This window comes from Alligator sinensis, unplaced genomic scaffold (assembly GCF_000455745.1).
Source record: "Alligator sinensis unplaced genomic scaffold, ASM45574v1 scaffold343_1, whole genome shotgun sequence".
Taxonomy (NCBI): domain Eukaryota; kingdom Metazoa; phylum Chordata; order Crocodylia; family Alligatoridae; genus Alligator; species Alligator sinensis.
Window position 1 is genome coordinate 639,551 of NW_005841947.1, and position 21,808 is coordinate 661,358.

General features: G+C 44.9%; 1 protein-coding gene across 3 annotated transcripts in view; it reads right to left on the reverse strand.

The window, feature by feature from the left end:
* The window catches only part of CFAP44 (cilia and flagella associated protein 44), a 64,348-nt gene that overhangs the window by 6,652 nt on the left and 35,888 nt on the right, over positions 1–21,808 (reverse strand). For 2 of the 3 annotated variants that reach the window (XM_025199611.1, XM_025199610.1), the window contains exons 17-31: positions 20,670–20,888; positions 20,436–20,581; positions 18,484–18,754; positions 17,517–17,572; positions 17,018–17,180; positions 16,487–16,617; positions 15,373–15,575; positions 14,216–14,396; positions 12,742–12,919; positions 9,004–9,507; positions 7,284–7,487; positions 6,261–6,456; positions 4,858–4,968; positions 3,350–3,480; positions 1,557–1,673 (exon numbers count right to left, since the gene is read on the reverse strand). In XM_025199611.1, the coding sequence (XP_025055396.1) occupies positions 1,557–1,673; positions 3,350–3,480; positions 4,858–4,968; positions 6,261–6,456; positions 7,284–7,487; positions 9,004–9,507; positions 12,742–12,919; positions 14,216–14,396; positions 15,373–15,575; positions 16,487–16,617; positions 17,018–17,180; positions 17,517–17,572; positions 18,484–18,754; positions 20,436–20,581; positions 20,670–20,888 (2,811 nt within the window). The remainder of the gene's footprint in view (positions 1–1,556; positions 1,674–3,349; positions 3,481–4,857; positions 4,969–6,260; positions 6,457–7,283; positions 7,488–9,003; positions 9,508–12,741; positions 12,920–14,215; positions 14,397–15,372; positions 15,576–16,486; positions 16,618–17,017; positions 17,181–17,516; positions 17,573–18,483; positions 18,755–20,435; positions 20,582–20,669; positions 20,889–21,808) is intronic. The other variant, XM_025199612.1, reaches the window with a different exon arrangement.

The window sequence follows — 21,808 nt, forward strand, 5'->3', positions numbered from 1 at the left end:
GCCTGGGCCAGGAAGAAGGGGGGCCATTATCCATGCGGTCATCCAGGTGAATCTGAACCGGGCTCTCTCCTCATCACCGCAGGCTCCAAGAGTGCCCTGCCTCCAGAGGAAACAACAAGCACCTCTGGATGATGCGAGTGAGTAACCTACTAGAGATCCGATTAGATATTTAGCTTCAGTAACTCAGATGCGTGTTGAAACGGCTACCTCAGCCACCCTGGTTTGCTCTATGGGATTCCTTTGATATTCCTGTAATATTTCTATGATATTGCTCTACCTTTTACCCTATTTCCGCCCTACCCCTGTAATCAATAAAGTTCTCCTTTGTGACCGGTGTGGGAGACTTATTGTGGGGTGGGTCTAAATTATGCCAAGGAGGCCCCTTAGGTCGGTGGACTAAGGGAGGCTTCCTAATCAGCCCCTGACTTGGGGAAGTGCCCCAAGTGCTTGTATTGGGTCTAGTACCCATTGGACGATCAGGCCTGTGTTTTCCAAGGTGCGCAGAGCCAGAATTAAGTCCAGAGCCTTGGATGGTGGCAGCGGGAACCCCAGGCTAGCGGGTGTGCTCCAGGGAAGGGGTCGGCCGGACGGGAGGCACCCCAAGGGAGGCACTCGGAGCCTGGAAGGTGGGCGGCGCAGGGAGGTGGGCGGCTTCACGCAGGAGCGCCCCCTACTGGCCCGCCACAGTTACACATACCATCACATAAGGACTGGCTGTATTTTTTAAGCACAGTTGTCTGAGAATGGGCCAGGGGAAGACAATTCCCAATGTGGTGGCCACGAGCATTGTCAAAAACAGGTGAGAGAGCCCTGAATGGACTCCTATCTCACTGGCTGCCTCCAGCCTCCTTTAGTAACTAGAATAGAGGGAAGGAAATACTTTATATCTAAGCGACTTTGCTTTTAGGCAGTCTGGTGTCTTCAGAATTATAAGACCAATCTTGGCACCTTTCTGATTTTTAATGAGGAAAATGGAGATGCCAGGGTGTGCTGGACCTGCCCCAGAGGTGACTAGGCTAGAGCAGTGGTGTTGTCAAGGACTGCCCTGGTTTTCAACAGCCTCTGAATCAACCTCAGAACAAGGCAAGCTAAGGGACCCCACCTAGAGAAACCAACACCAATGTATCAAGTTTGCCTCCCCATTTTTGAGTCACCAGAGCCCATTAAGGCAACATGTGTGTAAATTAACCTATTGTGACCCACCCAGAGGTCCTTATCTGGACAAAGCTTCCAACAGGCATAATGAGAACTTTGCCCAAGATCCAGGATCAAGACCACAGAAGTTTTTTGGGTGCGTATGTGCAGCACATGAGGCACATGGTCACTGCCTAGCCTTGCTACTCCTTCTCTGGCACAGGCGTAAGGGGCAAACAATAGCCACTTGAAATCCTAGGTCAGTCCAGGGCACCTAACTCCATGGAGAATAATTGTAAGCCAGAAATCTTGGGCCTGTGAGACTGATAATACTACTGACTCTGTATTGGACTGTCCCTGGCTGGAACCTTCTTGCTGCTTCTAAGCCAGAGGTAATAAACAGTAGCACACTCCTGTGTCACCTGATGTAGCTTCAGAGGCACTACTACATGCAGCTCATTCACTCTCTGCTGCTTCTCCCGCTGATAGGCTTCCAGGGCTCCCTCGGCAGTGTCAAGGCTGGCTTCTACCACTTTCACCTGCAGGAAGCCAAGCCGTGGACAAATGTGAAAACTTTGTAATCTACAATTTAACCAGCCATTGTGGCCATGGCCATAGAAAGACACTCTGGGATGGGCTTAGATGTGTGGTCTCGGGCCCCTGGTTTTGGAAGGGGTTGGGTTCTGCATGGGAGTGGTGGCGACTGTTGCTCAATTGGAAGAGAATGCAGTGCGGAAGGGCCACATTAGTTGGTTCTGTCTTGTCATCTGTAGAGCACATCCCTGCCCAGCAAAAGGATCATCAGTTTTTTAAACTGAGCTTCCATGCAGAATGTGTCTCTACAAGGATGACCCCTTATTACCAAATAAGCTCTCTTGCTATACATATTGAAGGAAAACTGCTTCATGCAATAACTAGAGCAGGCTCTCACTTCTGCTACCCCACAGAATCTACAAGGCTGCAGGAGCAAGGAGCTGAAGTCTGGTTGTGTCTACACATCAACAACAGGATTGTGTCACTGTGTTCTGCTCGGAAATGTTTATTGATTCTGTCTGAGAAGGCAAGAACCTGGCTAGACTGGCAGAACCCAGGGTGAATTTGTGGTGTCGGCAGTTAGGAAAGGCTTAAAAAAAACCCCACTTGTAAACTGAGTACATTTGCTGGAAGTTACAGGAAATTTGGAGCTTCAACATAGAAACACCCAGCATAGAAAGAACACGGGATTTCAGAGCAAGTTAAAACTGGAAGATGAGAGCACAAAAACAACCATTTAGAGATAATTAAACTTTGGTTGGGAGTTATTTTGTTTTTTAAGAAAGAACATTGCAACAAGGCTGCGGTTTATTGGACAATTACTACAGCAAGTGCAGTGGAAACATCTAAAGAGAAGATTTTTCTGAAGTTCATTTGCTCTTACTGTAAAGGATGTATGTACACACAAAGACACAAACTTCACTCTCCAAAACCTACTCCTGAAATGGCTATGGCATAAGGCAAATGATGCAGCAGACTAAGAACCTGAATTCTCAGAGTGGATCCAATGACTTCAATGGTGCTATGCTGCTTTTCCCCAGTGAAGAATCTACCTTTATATCTTTACACTGGGACCAAACACAAGAAGATGCATAGGGTAATACATTTTCAGATGCATCATGCAGTCAAATTACAAAACAGAGATCACAGCAAAAAACCGTGGCAATATTTTTCCTCTCTCTCTCCAGTGATCCGTTACATCCCTGAGTGCACAACACATGCTCCATACAAGGCTGGCTTCACCAGTTGCTGGCAGCATGAAATGCTGCAGCTCTGTAGCAACACACAACAATGCCGCATACTACTTTAGAGCAGGAGAAAAACACCATTGTGCCAAACACACAGGGGTATTTGTGTGAGCAGAATACCATTACTTTCCTTGCAGTTTCACCTGGGCTTTCTTGGGTTTAGCATCTAGAAATATTGTAGTAATCATCCATTAAACTTCAGCTTTCTCAAAGTTAGCCTAAGCTGAACCCCAAGATACTGCAGCTTGACAAAGTAGTACCCAACCTAGCCTGGGTATGTCTATGCTATACTGCAGTCTTCAACATAAATACTGCCTGTGAGAGGTGAAGCCCTTGGGTTTCAATCCCAACAAAAAGATGACAATTCCAGGAACATAGTATTCCCACCTGCCCACCTGGCTGTGGCGTGCTGGGAGACTGGGAAATTATGCTACCTTTTTAGCCAAAGCATCATATTCTTTTTTGAGATTATCAATCACTTTCTTCTCTTCCGCTAATGCCTCCTCAATGTCCAATCGCTTCTCACGGAGCTGAAGAGTGTTTTCAAAGAGCGCTTCATCACAATCTGAGAAGGAAGGGCAAGGTTCAGATTAAACCAGTGGGATGGCTTTGGCCTAGTTTGGATTTTGTTACAATTATAAACTGAGCTGATAGCTCCCCACTGGGATGAAGGTTAGGCTGCCCAGCACTTCCCATTACAAGACCTCATTTTCAATTGCTTATATGTTTGCCAAACACAAACTATTTAGGTTGAAATCTTTTATGTTATATGTTTGCTTCAGACTGGGTTTCTTTTAATCTCAATTGAAACAGTGCTGCTGTTTCCAGAAATGAGGACAGAACAAATAAGGTGTTTTGCCAGTACTGAAAGTCAAACGCTCCAAAGTTAGGAAATACTGGAAATAAGGTTTCCTGAGCAACCTTACTTCAGGAGACAACTATGAATTACCAGTACGCATACTAATTTTCCCACGGGGCCCCTCCCATATCCAGTGCACAGATCAGACCTGCTCACGGGATGAATCATAGTTGTGTGGTGAAGGAGTTGTGTTGTGGGAGGAAAAAATATGGATACTAATACCTCCATCAAAATCATAAAAATTAGTGATAAAAATATGCTTAGGCAACCTGCTTATCAGGTCTAACAAACTAGCCTAAAAAAAACCAACCTTAGCAAAGAGTCATAAAAACATATCAGCCTGAGCTCAGAAATCCACAAATAATTTTACTCACCAAAAATACGAAATTTCCAACTTTCTGAAAAGGGAGGTAGGAGTTTGCAGAAATGCTGTATAGACCAATTTATTTGAAAATAAATTCCTCAATCTTTGCTGCCAAATCTAAGAAACAGCCAGCATTACTTCCTCAAACCACAAGGTGGTAGGAAAGAGCTTAATTTACCCACCAAATTCAGAGCCATCCAGGATTTCCCCAGTTTGGAGAAATACAATCCTAGCAAACAAGCCTATTCTTTGGGTTTCCATGGTGAGTGTATACATTACATGTTCCAGCTACAGTCATGGAAATTCTGTCCTCTTGAGGAAACAGCCTTGATATTGTGAGTCTTTCCTTCACATGTAATAATTAATTCTTAACAACTAGCCTTTTACTTTTTCCAGGGTTTTAAATAATTCCAGCTCATGAATCATCACACCACTCTTTTGCATCAGGTATTACTGCCTCCATTTTACAGGGGAAAATCAGCTACAGGGACAAAACAAATTTCTGTTCCCCTCCTCAAACTGGGTAATACACTGCCCTGCAAGTAGTAGTCCCATGTATGTCACTGAAGTTACTTAAGGAGCAAAGTGCCACTCAAGAACTTAAATGGGGGGAAACTCTGAGTCATAAATATTACATTAGACTATTGAAAAATCCTATTTTTCAATGTAAATTCACAGTGTTTGCTCACAAAACTGAAGGAGAGTAACGGCTCACTTACTCTTTGGGCAAACAGAGTCATCAAAGACTTCATCTTCAGATCCCGAATCTTCTTCATCACTCTCAAAGCTGGACTCATCGTCACTCTCTTCCTCGCTTTCCTCTTCTTCATCTAGGAGAGGAAGGTAAAAGTGTTGGTACATACCAAAAACAGGTTCTATGTGACAGGTCCACTGGCTGTACTGCGGGCTAACAGAGCCCTAAGGAGCAACAGCATACTAGTGAATACATCCCCAGTCATCCCAATGTTTTAAGGGTGATTATCTTGTTAAGGCCTTTCCACTAATTCACTGAGCCCACAGGTCAAAGAAGTGGAAGAAGGATCACTCACTCCAGGAACATGCACAGCTAAACAATGCTTTTCTTCCTTTTCTGTATTCCCTTCCTCAAGTATCTCCCCACTTTCTCTGTATGTAATGCAATATATTAGCTATTCTGAACTGAACAATTTGGATTCAGTCAGCACATAGGTTTAACATCCTACTGAGGAAACTAACAAACAGAAAAGATGTGCCCAGGTACTAAAAGATGAATTGTGTGTTGTACTTGCCAAAATTTGCTGTTTGTTTATATAGTACATAACCTCCTTGGAATCAAATGCCAAATCAGAGAACAAATACTGAACAAATATTTCAGACCAGAACACTGCCTAATCTTAAGCATTTTAAAACTAACACAGCAAGCAAAACCTGACAAATGAATGTGAATCTTTTCATAATAAATGTTGTCACATGAGTTATTAGAATGATTCTTCCCACTGACTAGCGGATAATTACAGATGAGGGGATGGTCCCATAGTAAGCAAAAGAGATTGAAGGAAAATGTTATGCACACAGACACCAGACTAACAGCTATCCACACCTCTCAGGTGGTATCAGTGGCAGCTCTGCAACACTTTGTCCCTTGTTCCCACCCAACATTAATGTGTCTCAACACCGACCTACAGGAACTGCCTTTTAAGAGTCTGTTAACACTACAAATACTGCCAAATCAGGGGCCTGGTTATAATGCCATTATTTCCCAAGGTGATTACAACACAGTGGCCACATCTACACAAGATGCTGACTGCACAGTAGCTTGTTACTACTGCACAGTAATAATGAGCTACTGCGCAGTCCACAAAAAAAAAAGCCATTTGGTGATGTTACTACACAGTAAGTCTAGTTACAGTGCAGCCATTTAGTATTTGTTTATATAATTATTAAATGACTGCACAGTAACAACAACGCAGTCAGTGTCTTGTGTAGATGCATCCACTTTGGTCTTGTAGAACAAATGGGATCTGCCCAAGTGATTTTTTTTTAAACTAACTTAAACAATGTATATGTCCAACATTTCAATCAATAGCAGTGGCTTCCATACTTCAAACATAATATATAGACCTAAATAAATGGTATTTCTAACCTGCTTCTCCTTCTGTTTCTTTCTTCTTAACACGCCTGATCTTCTTTTTCAGGACCTTAGTAAGGAAGCTGGCAAAGTTGTTGTTTTCTCCAAGGGATGCTTGGAAGGTGGCATAGAGTGCTTTCTCACGTTCCTGAAGCTTTGCAATCTCACTTTTTTTATCTTCCATCTGTGCAAGGTAGTTGTTTAATTTCCACTAAAAAAAATCAAAATCCAATCCTTAGGCTGACAGAGGACTATTAGAACACTAGCCTTTTAAACTGCTGGCCCACTTCTGGTTAGCCATGAATGGCCTTGCAATGGGCACAGGAGCCTTGGTCTGAATGAATGCCCAGCTCTCTGCCAGTAGTTCCCTATGTAGTGCCAGGCAAGTTGTTTTCCCTCTCTTTGGTTCAGTTTCATCGTAGGTAAAATGAGGATAATCACACCTGCCCCCCTTTGCAAAGTGTTTGAGACCCTCAGAGGAAACCCCTATATGAGTTCTTCTTTTGTTATGATTTATCCATTTCAGTGATTGAATTATCAAACTATATGGATACATAAAGAAGAAACAGTTGTCAAAACCAGTCATTAATCTTTACCTTGATCTGACAAAAGCCAGGGTTGACGGTAGTTTTACAAAGAGCTTAGATTATGGATTTACATGGGATGGTTTGGATAGGGATGATACTGCCTCAGGCAGGGGGTTGGACTAGATGACCTCTGAAGGTCCCCTCCAGCCCGACTTCTCTAAGATTCTGTTTTGACAGTGGTCACCCACAGCAGACCCATGGTAGGACAACAGCCTTTAATTTCACACTTCCCATAATCTATTACATACAACCTGAGGGACAAAAAGAATTCTCTATTTAGGCTTAAAATGACTGTCTCTGCATGATCATTTAGGGCATTTTCTTTTCTTGGTATTCAGTACTAAGGCATTGGCTTGGTACACAGAGAAGCAAAGGGATCCACCCTCTTTTTTTGTAGCATGTTTGTTTCCAGCCCCATCAAAAGATAAATCAGCAGCTCTAGCCTACATACTTGCATGCCCTCTTCCTCACTGATAAGGCTGTTGACACGCTCCTGAAGAATGTCCTCATGTTTCTCAAAGTTCTTGAGGAGAAGCAGCTCCTCAAACCACGTGATGTGCCGTAGGTCAGCACACTTCATCTGCATGTCCAGCTTCAGCTTCTGATGCCTCAGGAGGCGGAGCTCAGCATCAAAGGTGACCACCAACTCATTGATCTGGAGCATGGGGAAGGGCAAAATGGAGCAGGCACATATCAGAAAATGATGCTATGCAAGGCAACAGGAGCAGAAAAGCAAATCAAGAATTTGCCAACAGCATTTATGATGATTTACTTGGGTATTTAGGACAACAAAATTAAAATTAACTACAGAGAATGTTTTGGTATCACTGCAGAAGGAGCACATGAATCATCAGAAATGCCACAGATGCTTTTCACTGCTCAAACCACCCTCCACTCCCAAAATTATTCAAGTGAAGTGCTTCACTCCCTATAGCGTTCTAGCCTGACCTGAAGAATGTCCTACCTCCTGCACCAGTAAATGCATGCTACTGACCCCTGCCTTCTAAATCATCTTGGAGACTATCTGCCAATGTCTTCCTTGGGCAAGTACACTTACGAACACCTTTCAATGGCAGGTTAACCAAACAGTATTTTTAGAGACCAGTTAATACTCACTGGGCGTGTCTATACGTGCTATTAAGTCAAAGTAGGCTTACTGTGCAGTAAGCATGTCTACACGTGCTCCCCCTTGGGAGCAGATTTGCTCCCAGTGGGAGCAGCCTAGCACAGGGCTACTCCCACCCTGCTCTGCCCCCCTGCAGCAGCCAGGGGGAGCTGCAGGCTCCCCCTGGGTGCTAGCCCAGGGGCTGGCAGAGAGCATGGGGCTGGTCCCCATGCACACAGGGCCAGGAGAGAGCTGTCTCCTGGCCCCATACACATTGGGAAGGGTCCTGATAGGCACGGAGCAAGAGAGCTGCTGCAGAGCTCTCCTACACTATTCACATGGGGATAAGCCCTGTGCCCAGGCTGGAGCTGGCTGGGACCTGCCCCTTCCCCGCAGTTGTTTCCCAATCTTGTGCCCCAATCAGGCAATCTGGACAGGGGGCCTGGGAAACAGCTATATGGGAGAGGGACTCTTCCCAGCACCTGGCCCAATCACTCAAACAGGGCACTGAGCTGGGAAACAGCTATGGAGGAGGGGCAAGTCCCAGCCCCCTGCCCTGATCCACTGGTGAGGCAGCTAGCAGTGAGTCCCCTGGTGGGCAGGGATTGCCCACCCAGCCAGGGGCTTACTGCTAGCTGCCGTACTGGTAGCTCCCCACTCCCATGGGGAGCCAGGATTCCCACAGTGCTGGGACAGGGAGCAGAGTGGGATCCAGTCCCTGCACCGATCTGCTCCTGGGTCCATTAGTTTAGTATCTGTATTTACAGATACGAGATAACTGCAGTATACTAATTTACTGTGCAGTATTTTATTAGCATGGTTACTTAGTGACACTTTTCTGCACAGTAGATTAATCTTGTGTGGACACAGCCACATTGGTCTTCTAATGCTCTCCCAGCAGTATAATGCATCAGCTCCACAGTTTGCTCCAAGCAGGGTCTCCTGAACTTCCAAAAGACAAAAAGTGAAAGAGTTGCTATTACAGCACTGAAACAGATGGGAAGAAAGCTCTGTGAACTGGTTTTGTTTTGGGGATTAGAGTGGTCAGTCACTTTTAATTTCCTACCCGTTTGATCAAGGTCTCCTGTAGGTAAATGTTTTTGATCCTTTCTTTCTTGAGAGCTTCTTGGTCCATCTCTGTTGGTTCTGCCTTTTCAATCTCAAAAACCCTTGGCTGCACTGAAACAACTGAAGACGTGGTTCTCATTGATCTCACACTTGAAGCCCGTGCAGGGGTATCCATTTCCTTTAGAGAAGGAGAACGAAAAAAACTTGTACGGAACAGACCAAATGAGGAAGACTCTCCCACCTGCTCTGAAAGCCTAGTTTTTTGGTCCTGCTCATGTTTGAACTTCTGGAGGATTTCATTGTCATACTGGAACTTTTTTTCTGGAATCTCCTCTGGGTGTAACTGAGGTATTGGGGGAACAGGGAGTTGTTCAGATGGGTCCAGGGCAGACTGTATGGATTTCAGTTCTTGCACTAGACAGTTGATCTCTTCAATAATGGCCACCTTGAGGTCCCGCAGGGAGATGATCCATTTGTTCATGTTCAATTTCTTCTCATGGATCTGGAAAAAGAAGGAAAAGCAATTTTAGCATGACTTCCCAGTGATACTTCTGCTGTGTAAATTCTTTCCCAACTCATGTAAGCAATCAAGTGCACAGTCAGCATCTCTGATTCAGTTAGTCTATAAGACATATGTCTACTCTGCCTTCTAACTTGCCAATGAAGAAGGGTTTAAATGCTTAAGAAGGCAAAGGAAGAGAAGATATTTACTTCCCTTTACTGTTCCTTCAATGTGGCACCTCTGCATAGTCACATTTGGGAGATCAGGGCCTCCTACTGATGGATTTCTCTAGCCAGCAGCATCTGTTAGGACCATTAGCCCTCCCTCTCCCGCATACAGAATTCCAAGGATAGAAAGACATGACAGGGCCCCTAAACAGCCAGCAGTTCCTCCCCTAATTTGGGAATTTTCCCCCACTTCAGACACTCAGGTGAAGTGGGCAGAGTATGACTATGGTAAGGTAGACAAGGTTCATAGAATTATAGAATCCTAGAAGTAGGGTCGGAAGGGACCTTGTAGATCTTCAAGTCCAACCCCCTGCCTGGGCAGGAGAGAAACTGGGCTCAAGTGACCCCAGCCAGGTAGGCATCGAGCTGCTTCTTAAAGACCCCCAGAGTAGGAGCCAGCACCACTTCCCTTGGAAGTTGGTTCCAGATCCTAGCTGCCCTAACTGTGAAGTAGTTCCTACGGATGTCTAATCTGAACCTACTCTCCAACAACCTGTGGCCGTTATTTCTTGTTATCCCGGGGGGCACTGGGGGAAACAAGGTCTCCCCCAAACCCTTCTGGTCCCCCCTAGTGAGTTTACAGACGGTCACAAGGTCCCACCTCAGCCTTCTCTTGTGAAGGCTGAACAGGTTCAGGTCCTGTAGCCTCTCATTGTAGGGTCTGCCCTGCTGTCCCCGGATCATGCAGGTGACCCTCCTCTGGACCCTCTCAATGTTGTCCACATCCCTCTTGAAGTGGGGTGCCCAGAACTGGACTCTTCCTGGATGGAGCACACACCAACTGCTGAAACTTCCTTAGCCTGACGAAGGGTTTTTGAACCCGAAAGCTTGCTTAATAACTATTCTCCAACTATTTGGGTTGGTCTAATAAAAGATATCAAATTCACCCAAGGAACCTTGTCTGCCTATGTCCTTAGACCAACACAGCTACAACCTACACCCCTGCAACTATGGTAAGGTGGCACTCTCAAACAATGATGGCTAAGAGTGAGTCACCTCTTTTCCTTCTTCAAATGGATTCCACATACTCTGAGATTAGCAAGAAGCACTACCCTTTAAGGCAGTGGACATCAGTTCTAGATGGCAAGCCAAAGGAGTACTAGGAGGGACTGTTTGCAGACTACTTCAGTACCATTTCATTTATCCAAACAAATGCCTGGAGTCTCTTAACTAGCATCATAAGAAGAAACTAAAAAGGAGAGTGTCAAGGACGTTGTGTGGAATCTACGCTCAGTGCACCTTTGATGGGTAAAAGGAGTTGAAGGGTGGAGGGATCTACCCCTTTCCCCCCCACCCTCCATTATATACCCTCATAATCCATTGATGTAGTGGGGGGAATGAGTGATCACAAAAGAAACTCCTCGCTACCAATTTTTCAGAGTTCAAGTGCCAGAAGGAAGCAATTCTTCCTGTGGAATGTGCAGAGGCCCACCGAAAAAAACAATATCCCCTTGGTAAGACTGTAACAAGGGTCAGCCCCAAAGGTAGCCATTATGCCCTGTGGTGGCCTTGTGACTCCCGCTCTGATCCGGCTTCCCGGGTCCCCTTCCTTTTCCCTCTCCTGCCACACCTTCATGTAATGAGATGCTTGGTGAAAAGGGAGGCTGCCCATGGGTCCCAGATCGAGCCATTGTTTGTCTTGTGGCCAGCTGGTCCCTCTCAGATCCACTGGTCCCAATCCTTCCCCTTACATGCTACATGGATCCACTTGGCACATCCATGCCAGCCCCCCACCTCTGGGGCACCTTTCACCTTAAGGGCTATTTGTGGCCTCTGACCTCCCCTGCAGTCACATCCACACCTCAAGCATGTTACCACGTATTCACTTTCCCTTGTAGGGGCCTCAGCCTTCCCAGCCTCAGCCCCTTTTCTCTCACTGGGCCCTTTCTGCCTAGACCCACTGTGCTGGACCTGGCTTCTAGGTTCCAGCCCTGCTTCACCTACTCCAATTTTTTCTCCATCCTGGTTGGAACATTGGGACTCTGGCCCTGTCTCCACCCAATTTGTGTTACAGTTATGTCTTCCTCATTTTCACTAAGCCGCAACCCCTCTCTTGGCCACTGCCCGCTCACACTTTGGACCCAGCTTCTGGCAGGGCTCAAGGCAGTCACGTGCCTCTCAGGCACTGCTGGGATCTCCACCTCATCTCTTGTTCCAACCCAAACCACCAGTATGAATCATAACATTAAAGCAAACAACCACTTTAACATAAACCTTCCTTCTGGGCAAACAAAACATCAGGAAAATAAAACTACCACTTTAAAAGGAAATCTCTCCTCCCCCATCAGAGCAGCCCTGGCCCCTGGGAGCAGCCCTTCCCTTCCTGGGAGCTATTCTCCCTGCCCCAGCGTGGCCAAACTGACTTCTTTGGCTCTGACACTGAGTTCATAAACTTCCCAATCCCTTCTAGTCAGGTGGCTCCCCAGCCATCCACAGGGGTTACTAATCAAAGCCTGATAATTATCTCTTGGAACAGCTTGCAGCCACTACTCTGGCCACCTTAACAGTGCCAATTGCCCACGCAGGGCTCTGCCCTACTGTCCTATTGCAGAGCAGGTAGCACTGCAATAGATACCCAGTCTCTGGCCTCTGGATGCCTATTTCCCTGTAGCCTGTCCATAATAGTCTCTCTGCCACCTGGGCTGCTGCCTCTGCCTCCAAATAACAAAAACATTGAGTGTCTCTGTAACTGGGAACATTAGAAGGGTTTTTTTTGATTAGTTCACTTAGTTTCTGGGGAAAATGTCTCAGCCACTGGATGGTACTGTTCTTTGAAGCATGAACAATATCTGGTGTTTCTGTCAACATGCCAGAAAAGATAAATTCCCATGTTTACACTATCTGCTTAGTTAATGGTTTGCAACTAAAGCTGACTGTGCACGGTCTGTTCTCAGCAGTTCCTACCCCACCTCCATTCCCTCTCAAGCCTTTTTTGTGGTGGCTGGTTTTCTATACTTTGCTTTCTGAAACAGGTGCAATCACAGTCCCAGGGAATCTGTTCCCATACCACCACTTCTAGCGAGGCAAGCTGTATCTTCTTCTTCTCTGCATTCATGCGCATGTGCTCGGGGATCTTATAGTTAGTGGCTGTCTTCAGTTTGAAATCCCCCATGTTTTCCTGAGCCATCTTGATCTCCTGAATATCCTTGGGGTTCTCATAATTATCACTGGGTTTGCTCTTCAATCTGTTGAGTGCCAAAAACAAGCAGAATGTCTTAGATTGCCTACGATTCCTAGATTATCCAGTCCAAAATTCCTGCCTTGTGCAACAGGGCTTGATATTTGATCTAGTAGTCAGCAGTGGGTTAAACAATGTTTAGAAAAATATTAATTGTTCAGAAGACTCTGTCTACATGTCTAATTTACCTATCACCCTCAGGTACTTGAGGAAAAATATCTCCTTCCGTATCAAAGGAACAACAAATTTGTCTAGAAATAGGTGGATTTTTAAAATTAAATAGCTCTCCCAGGACCTAGACTGAACCCTGGATATAGTGGGCAGCCAGATGCAGCACTGCTAAGTAGATAGCATGCTGTAAACCTGATTCAAGTTAGCAAAGGACCTGAAGAAAAAGGGGTGCACCAAGCATCTGCAATATGTCCCAAAATCAAAGCCCAGGGGAAGGGAATCATATGATTCTGACTCAGCTAATGTGCATGGACGTGATCCTGACATTCTCAGGGAAATGCTTGGTGAAGTTCTACTTGGCTGCAGTATGCAGTATTGGGTCTAAACCTACAGGTCCAAGAAGAGTCAGAGCCTCACTGACTTCATGAGCTTGCATACTTAAAGCCCTGTTTTTTCATTTCTACCCCTAATGTCATTTCACCCTCCAAACTGGTATTACTTAACAAGACGAGACATAGCACCCACTATTAATATTCTAAGGCTAATACGAGAATCAAAAAACTCTGTGGCCCATTACTGATATTTGGAGCTGATCAGAATTATTTATTCCACCTCAGAATAATATGGAATTATGTAAATGTAAAACTTCACAGGGGCACAGACACTGGGATAGCTTGGAAAGAGATGGTCTTGCTTTGAGCAAGGGGTTGGACTGGATGGCCTCTTGGGGTCCCTAGTTTTAAAAGATACTATGATTAGATTAGACCAGTGATTCTCAACCAGGGTGCAAGGGCACCCTGAGGTGCTGTGAGATCCTTTGAAGGGTGCCACTGAGGTTTGAGATCAGCAGATAAGATCAAGCTCAAGCTTTGCGCTGACTGGCCACTCTCCCACCCCAACTGCCTCTCCCCTTTCAAACAAGGTAAGCACTGTAATAAATACATTATTTTTTAAAATGGGATGCAGCCATGAACCCTCCAAACATTATGGAGAGGTGTCATGTGTCTAATAAGGGATACCTTTTCTAAAAAGTTTGAGAACCACTGGATTAGACAGATGAGCCAACCAGGATTATTTCAGCTCATGATACAGAGCACCCGTGAAAGACTGCAGCTTCTGATTCATGACTCACAGTTCTTCCCATTCGTTCTTTCTCTGCATGATCTTAGCTTTGGCTTTATCAGCTTTCTCAACAATTTTTCTGATTTTCTCAAGTTGGTTTTCAAGTAAACGGGCTGCTGCAGTTTGTGACTGTGTCTTCTTCTTCAATTTTTCAACCTCCATCTCCTCCTCAGTAACTCCAGCAACTGGAACTGAAAAAAGGGAGAGGATATATAAATGTTAAGAAATTATATATGATAAACAAGCTAGTCACAGCTACTGTAAACCATACTGGTCTGTCCAACTGAGCGGCCACATTCAACATGTGCTTTACTGCAGAGTAGACTAATTAGTTGCAGAGTAAAGCATCACCATCTACAGGTGCAACAGTATTAGGCTGCAGTAAACTAATTTATGCCACAGTAAGATAGTACCGTTGGGGACAATACTATGTTATGCCGGGGTAATTTACTGCAATTAAATGCACATGTACACACTGACCATAGATGCAGGCATAAATTGTGCCTGGTCAGCCCAGGCAACCAGAGGCAGACTCCTCCTTGCCACCTAGCCACATGACTTCACACTTTCATCACCCTTGTGCCCCAGCCACCCCTCCACCACCCAATGCTGCCACCCAGACCCTGGGGCTGAACCCCCCTCTCCCCACCAGCCCCCTGCTAGCCTGGCCCTTCTCCACCCCAGCTTAAATTGCTGCTGCCCTGGGCACATGTGTAGATGCTGTGCTTGGAAGTAGTTTACTCTCGCTCAAACTGCTCCTGAGTTTATTGCTTCGCATCAGTTGCACATGTAGATGCACCCAGCTAGTATAAATTTGTGGAACTTAAATGAAGTCAGTGTCCTTAACTTATGCCATATTACCAATAAAAAAGGAAGCAACACAAGCTTATTTCTCCCCTTTGAGTTAATGGAATTTTGTGGCTATCAACTAGAATGTGAAAAAACATTTAATAATAAAGGGTGCTGGAAAACCTGTTGACTGAGAAAGTGAAGTGATGACTGAAAAAACAGAGATACCATGTGATTGCATTTGACCACCGAGTTTCTGCATTTGGAGATGAGGTATTACAGGTACTGAAATATGGCTATATAAAGAAATAAACCAGGTAAAAATAAGGATGGAAAAGACATTATATAAACATGTTCAGGCTTTTGTGCATGCCTTACTTGTCTCTTTCAGGGTGTCTCTTCTTTGTTCTACTTCTTTTCCTTTCCAATCATATTTGGTTACTCTCTTTTTCCCTGCCTGACTTTGTTTTTTAACCTTGTAATATTTCTCAGAAATTGCCAGAAGCCTGTATGTGGAGATTTGATGATTACTTCCCATAGCATGAACAACCACAGTATCAAATTCTAACATGTCCCGAAATCTGAGGAAACAAAATGGAGATAACATTATTTACTGTCTGAGATATGCAGAAGCAAGTTATCAAATATTCTTCACTCAACCCATGTAGCTATCCAAAATGACCTAAACAATTCATTATACTAACTATGACTATTACACAGTCATCATATCTGAGCATACAAACCAGTAAGTAACAGCACTATGCCTGTGACATTCATCAAATTTAGGGATAGAGCCACGTAAGGGCTATATCAGCCATTACAGTTTGTATACCAGGCTTATCACACTAGTTCTGACCACCTTCCAATAATTAAGAAACATGACTTAAGCAACATGACATTCAGGTCTAATGTGTTTGTTCTATCATACTCTCCCTAGGGGAAGAAATGTATGCCTTGTTTCAGTAGGTATGTTTAGTTTGTTTTTAAAATAACCATACCTTGTTCCTATGTGTTTAAGATAGAGCAGGTATGTTAAAGAAGTGCACACTGAATGGGGACAAATTTTATGACGGACATTAATTAATCCCACTACCTTGGACTGTGTCAACAACACCTCATCCTTTATGATTTCCAAAGCACCAAGAGCATAGTTTCATTTTACAGGTTAGCCCTCAAAGTTCCACCAGCTCTTCTAGACTTTTTGGCCATCACCATTCAGGGAAACTGAAGCAGAGCACTCTTTCACAGCATAGTTGTGCTGCCACAGAAAGGGACAGCTTAATCAACAGGTAATTTTCTTGCTTTGCATTCCTTGTTTTTTTCTTTTTCCCCACCAAGAATCCAAAACAGGCAGTCATACAGAAAAATCACAAAAATGACATGTACAAATTTTGGTTCTATAAACAAAAATAAAGTTGCAGTCTCGTTTCTCAGGACAGATGAAACTGAAAGATCTAATGAGGAAGGACGGTAGCAGAGAGCTAGTACTTACCGACTTTGCAATTTCTGCAATCCTATCTGATGCTTCTCCTGTTCCCAAGCCAGTTCTTTCTGCACCTGCTGGATGTGTTGTGCTGTCTGCCTATTCATCTCCTCACAGATCCTGTGGTCCATTTCAAATTGCTGCAAACAAGCGAGACACACAGTTTCATGGTATCCCAACCACTGAGCTATAGCACTCACAATTCTCAGAAATGTTTTTGTCCAGGTGCAGGAGTTGCCTGCGCATTAGCATAAATATTCACCCCAGAGTGCAGAACCATGTTCTTTGAAAACACTTCTCTCATGACACACAGCATTAGCTGTGAGTTGCAGCTCCTGGTATATAAGGCCTAGGTATATAAGTACTTAAGGGACTAGACCCAACCCATATGGGCCTTGTAATCAGTGACTTTGTAATGCTCTGGAGTAGGATGAGGGGAGAAAAGGTTGGCTAAAGTTGTCCCTAACACACTGGATGCTGTTTCTTTTAAATGTGGGAGTCTAGTCTAAGGATAAATGACCTGTATGAAAACAGACGTACCTCTCTGAGTAGCTGCATGTGTTTTGGCAGCTCCATATTCTTCTGAAGCAAATGAAGAAACTCCTGCTTGAGGGCAGCTAGCTTTTGCCTCTTCTCATTCTTTTTGTCCTCTGCGGCCTTCATTATCTGATCATATTCCTTTTTCTGCTTGGCATTCTCAATACTGGAAATGCAGGACAAAGGAAATGGCACTGTCTCAGTGGTGGAAGTAAAGAGATATCAGCAGGCATCAGCCCAGCCCCGATCACATGCAGCAATTGATAGAAGTTCCCTAAAGTGCTCCACTTTGGAGCACCTTCATCTGATCCCTCATTAGGATGAGAGTTAATTTGTCACACAATCAGCCACTTTTAAAGCACTCTGCAGCTATGCAAATGTGTCACAGCACAGCTATAGATCACTTTCAGGGGGCCAATCACATGACAAATGTCACTTCTGTCAGCGCCCAGAACTACCAGCACATGGAAAAGTCTCTTATCTTCATCCCAGTCTGTCCTACCTGTAGGCATTGGGATCCTCAATATCTTCAGCAGCTTTCTCCTTTTCAAGTTCTCTCTGTGGATCAAAAATATTATTTGTTCTTTAAAAAAAAAAGCAGCAACACTCAACAGCTGACAAGGGCGTTCAAAAGGTCAGGGAGAATGCCAGACTGATGTTTGTGGAACTAAATGAGACTTCCATGATGAACATCACAACCACCAAACATCAGGTTCAAATGTTCCCTTCAACCAAAAAGAAGAGACCAATCCAATATTTACCACTGAAAACAGTGGCACCAAGCTGATCTATAATACTGCATGATTAAACTTATGTGGATTTATATTTGGCCATTACAATCCTCAGAAAAAAATATGTCAGATCTTTGTGCTTCTCAGTCTGCAAATGCACAAGGTGATATTCTTAATTTACTTAAGTGGGGGTGTCAAATATACAGCCCATGGGCCATATCTGGCTAGTGAAGCCATGTTGTCTGGCCCATGGGACTCCCAGAGGGGCTGGGCATTTGATGGTGCCACTGAAACCCTGGGTACAAAGCCCCACTGGGGATGGTTGTCAGCAGTTGGGAAGGAGCTATGGATGCATTAACCCCTATTGTCATCACTGCTGCTTACTCCACCACCATGTCTGGATTTGGCAAATGAGGGGCCCTGCACTCTGGATCCAGCCCAAAAGGAGGGGCAGTCTGGCATCCCTGAGCTATAGGATTCCTGAGCCTCAACATCAAGAACAGAAGGAGCATTACCAGATATTTTCCCTGGACTCAAATTTGCAAATTGAGAATGAAAACTTCAAATTTTGCCATAAATGACACATAGTGCAAAAGGTTTAGGCACAGCATTATTCAGCATAGAGAACTGTGCAATGTTTAAGGACCTGAACTTGACTTGGAGAATAAGTTGTAAGCTTCCCCACATGAAAAACACAGTAAAAAAACAGTTTTGAAAGGTTTTCATTTAGTCACTTACCCTTGGAGATGGAACTTTGGCTCTTAGCTCTTTTTGAATGTCCTCTGGGGACAGGATAGTGAAGGTAAAGATGTTGCCATCTGCTCCACAGGTAACAAGAAACCGGTCATCGTAACTAGAATAGATCCCCTGGATTTGGCCATAATCATTGTCATGTATGTTGAAGGACCAGTATCTGTCCAGGGTATCCACCGAGAGTTCTTTGTCCTGGAGAGGGTAAACTCGCACTGCTCCATCCTTCATCCCACAGAACATCAACAGCTTGCTGATACTGCAAAGTGAACAAAAGCTAGACAATTTAAGGTGCTGACCTAAAACAATTAATGCTATAACAATGAAGGTTAAATGGCACTTGGAAAAAAAAGATAAATCCACAGAATTAATTAAACTCACCAAAGTGTCAAGGGCTGGAGAAAAGTTCTCATAACAGCTGAGCCCTGCAGAGGTGCTATGCAGGTGACTGACAAGCTAAGTGGCTGCCCAAGGGTACCCTTGCACTCCCTGAACACCATGAACTGGCTTTTTCACTGACCCATGCAGGACTGGTTCAGAAGATCAATTGGGGTGGACCAGGGGAAGGCTTCCAGGGAAACTGGGTTTATATGGTTCCAGGGGACACAATACATTGTTCAATGGGAGCAGATTGGTTGTAGGCATTATTTCACCCCATTAGGCAAGTTAGCAGCTAAAGTAGAGCTGTGCAGCTGTCTCAAACCCTGGTTCATTAAGAACAGATCATGCTAGGCCTTATGGAGTACATAATGTAGGGAGGTGGCAAGTAGTTCTCCCCTCCACTTATGCAATCCACATAATAGCCAGGCAATGTGTTAGGCCGGGGTGCTCAAACTCTAGGCCGCGGGCTAGATCTGGCCTGTGATACCATGTCATCCAGCCCATGCGGCTCCCCATGAGGTCTAGAAATTTGGCAGCAGTGGAGAGGTGGCACCACTCCCTTGTGGCCAAATCTCAAGACCCATGGGGAGCCCTGGACCCTGCATGCTGGATCCAGCACTCAATCCCAGAATACAGGGTCCAGTGGGGGTGATGCTAGGCCCCAGGGCTTAATCCTAGAGTGGGGAGCTGGGAGGAGGCAGCATCAGGCTCCTGGGACACAATCCTGGTACAGAGGGAGTGGTGCCTGGCCCTCAGGACCCAATCCTGGCATTTGGTGGGTAGGAGGAGGTGACATGAATCTATGTCATTGCCCCCCCAGGACCCAAACCTGGTGTGCAGGGGTCAAGAAGGGGTGATACTGGGTCCCTGGGACCCAATCCCAGCATGCAGGGCATGGGAGGGGGTGGTGCCAGGCCCCTAGTACCGAATCCCAGTGTGCAGGGGGTGGGAGGGGATGGTGGTGGGCCCTAGGGCCCAATTCAGCCTGAAGACAGGCACCATACCACTCACCTGGCCCACAGGACCAAAAGGTAGAGCACCACTGTGCTAGACTATATATAGCTTGCTCTCTTGGTACTCTGCAGTACCATCCAATAGGGCTGAGAAACTGAAAGAAGCTGAGGTCTTGAGTGCTATCAAGGACTAGTGCCAAAGAGATGCAATAGGCTGGACCCACGTAGCAAGGGTAACAGCAAACTCCCAGTGCTTTGCTTGAAGAGCTAGGATGCAGACTGCCCCCAATGGCTGCCTATGCCTTTTAAGCATTATTGTGCCATTAGTTCTCAAATTAACACCTTTTTTCACCTTGAACAGTGCCTGAAGAAAACAAATAGTATATTCTGCATTGCTATATTCCCAAATCATGCCTGTCAGGAATCCTAACTCTGATAAATAACTAGCGCAAGCTAGCAATGAACAGCACAAAACTCATCTTGAACTCTTACAAATGGATATTGTCTACACTATGAGGAAAGAAGCAATATGCCATGGTTTCTCCAAAGCTCAGTATATCGGGCTTTAGTGCAAAATGACCACTCATAGTGAATAAGCTGTTTTACCAGAAAGAGATCCTTTGGATGGGGTTATCATCTGTGTACTCTATAGGAACCACTTCAAAGGGTTCATCTTGCCTATTCTCAGGGTCTTTCTGTTGGTCATTTGAGGAGAATGAACAATGGTAAAGGAACCCAGAGTCATAGCCGCCCTGAAGAAAACAAGAGCCATAAGGAAAGTGGTGTTATTGTTTCCACGTTTTACACATTTTCACACATTAAAAGAGAAAGACTAATTACCAAGGAGAGCCAGAATTTCCCTGGTGCTGAATAAAACCCACAGAGGATGGGGCTGGGCTCCTCTGGGATGTAGAGCGGTGGCAGCGGTTCCTCTTTTTCAGGCTCTTCTGGCTCTTCTTCTGCCTCCTTTCCCATCTCCTCTTGTTTCTTTATCCACTCAAGCCTTGCCTTCTCCTTCTCCTGTTTCTTTTTCTCTCTACGCTCTGTCTCCTCTTCTCTCTATTACAGAAAAGCATAGACACAAAACAATATGAAGCCAGCGCACGCCTTAAGTCACTGACTGAAGGGCTCTCATGATGAAAAAGTTAGGAACTAGGAAATTAGAGTAATATTTTTTCCTGCAGCTGAACAAATATAATCCATGCACCACTTGAAGCTGCAGTGGGAATCCCCTTAATTTCTTCCTCCTCTTATATTTGTTTCAAGGGGCTTGTGAAACAGCAATCACCCCAAGCAAATTAAGCCCTGTATTAGCCAAAGAGGTGGCTTGACAGGGATAAGAGATTCTCTTCAATTCGGTGATGGGGTGCCCCACTTTCACAGTGCTTCATCTAGACCCAGTCCTCTGTTTGCCCAAGAGGACAAAAGACCAAAATGAAGACTTACACCAGGGGTCGACAACCTTTTCCTCATCATGGGCCACTCTTGCAAATGGGCTGGCACTCTGGGCTGCCCATTCCCTGCTTTTCCCCAGCTGTTCCTGCTCTGGGCAGAGGGGCTGATCTCTTACTTTTCCTCTGCAAACTGGGGCTGGATCCAATCTCTTTGCGAGCCACATCCAGCCTGTGAGCCATAGGTTGCCAACCTCTGACTTCCACCCACATGGCAGTGCACAGTTTGTGTGCTCAACCATTTGAGGTGAGAAGAAAGCAGCTGTAATGACCTTCCTTGTTCTGAATACTGAAATGAAGACTGCTGCCATCAGCAAGATCGATACAAATATTAATATATTTTCATTACAGCTTAGCACAAATATAATCCTAAAAGGGGTTTTTTCCAGAAAAAGAATATTAACCATATAAGAAACCAAAGAATTTTCTCCCTTCTGAGTATTCAATTTCTCCTGATCATGGTGAGTGCTGAGGTTCTGCCTAATCTTTAATAAAAAGGCAGCATTCAAAATATCGAAAGTAGTCTAC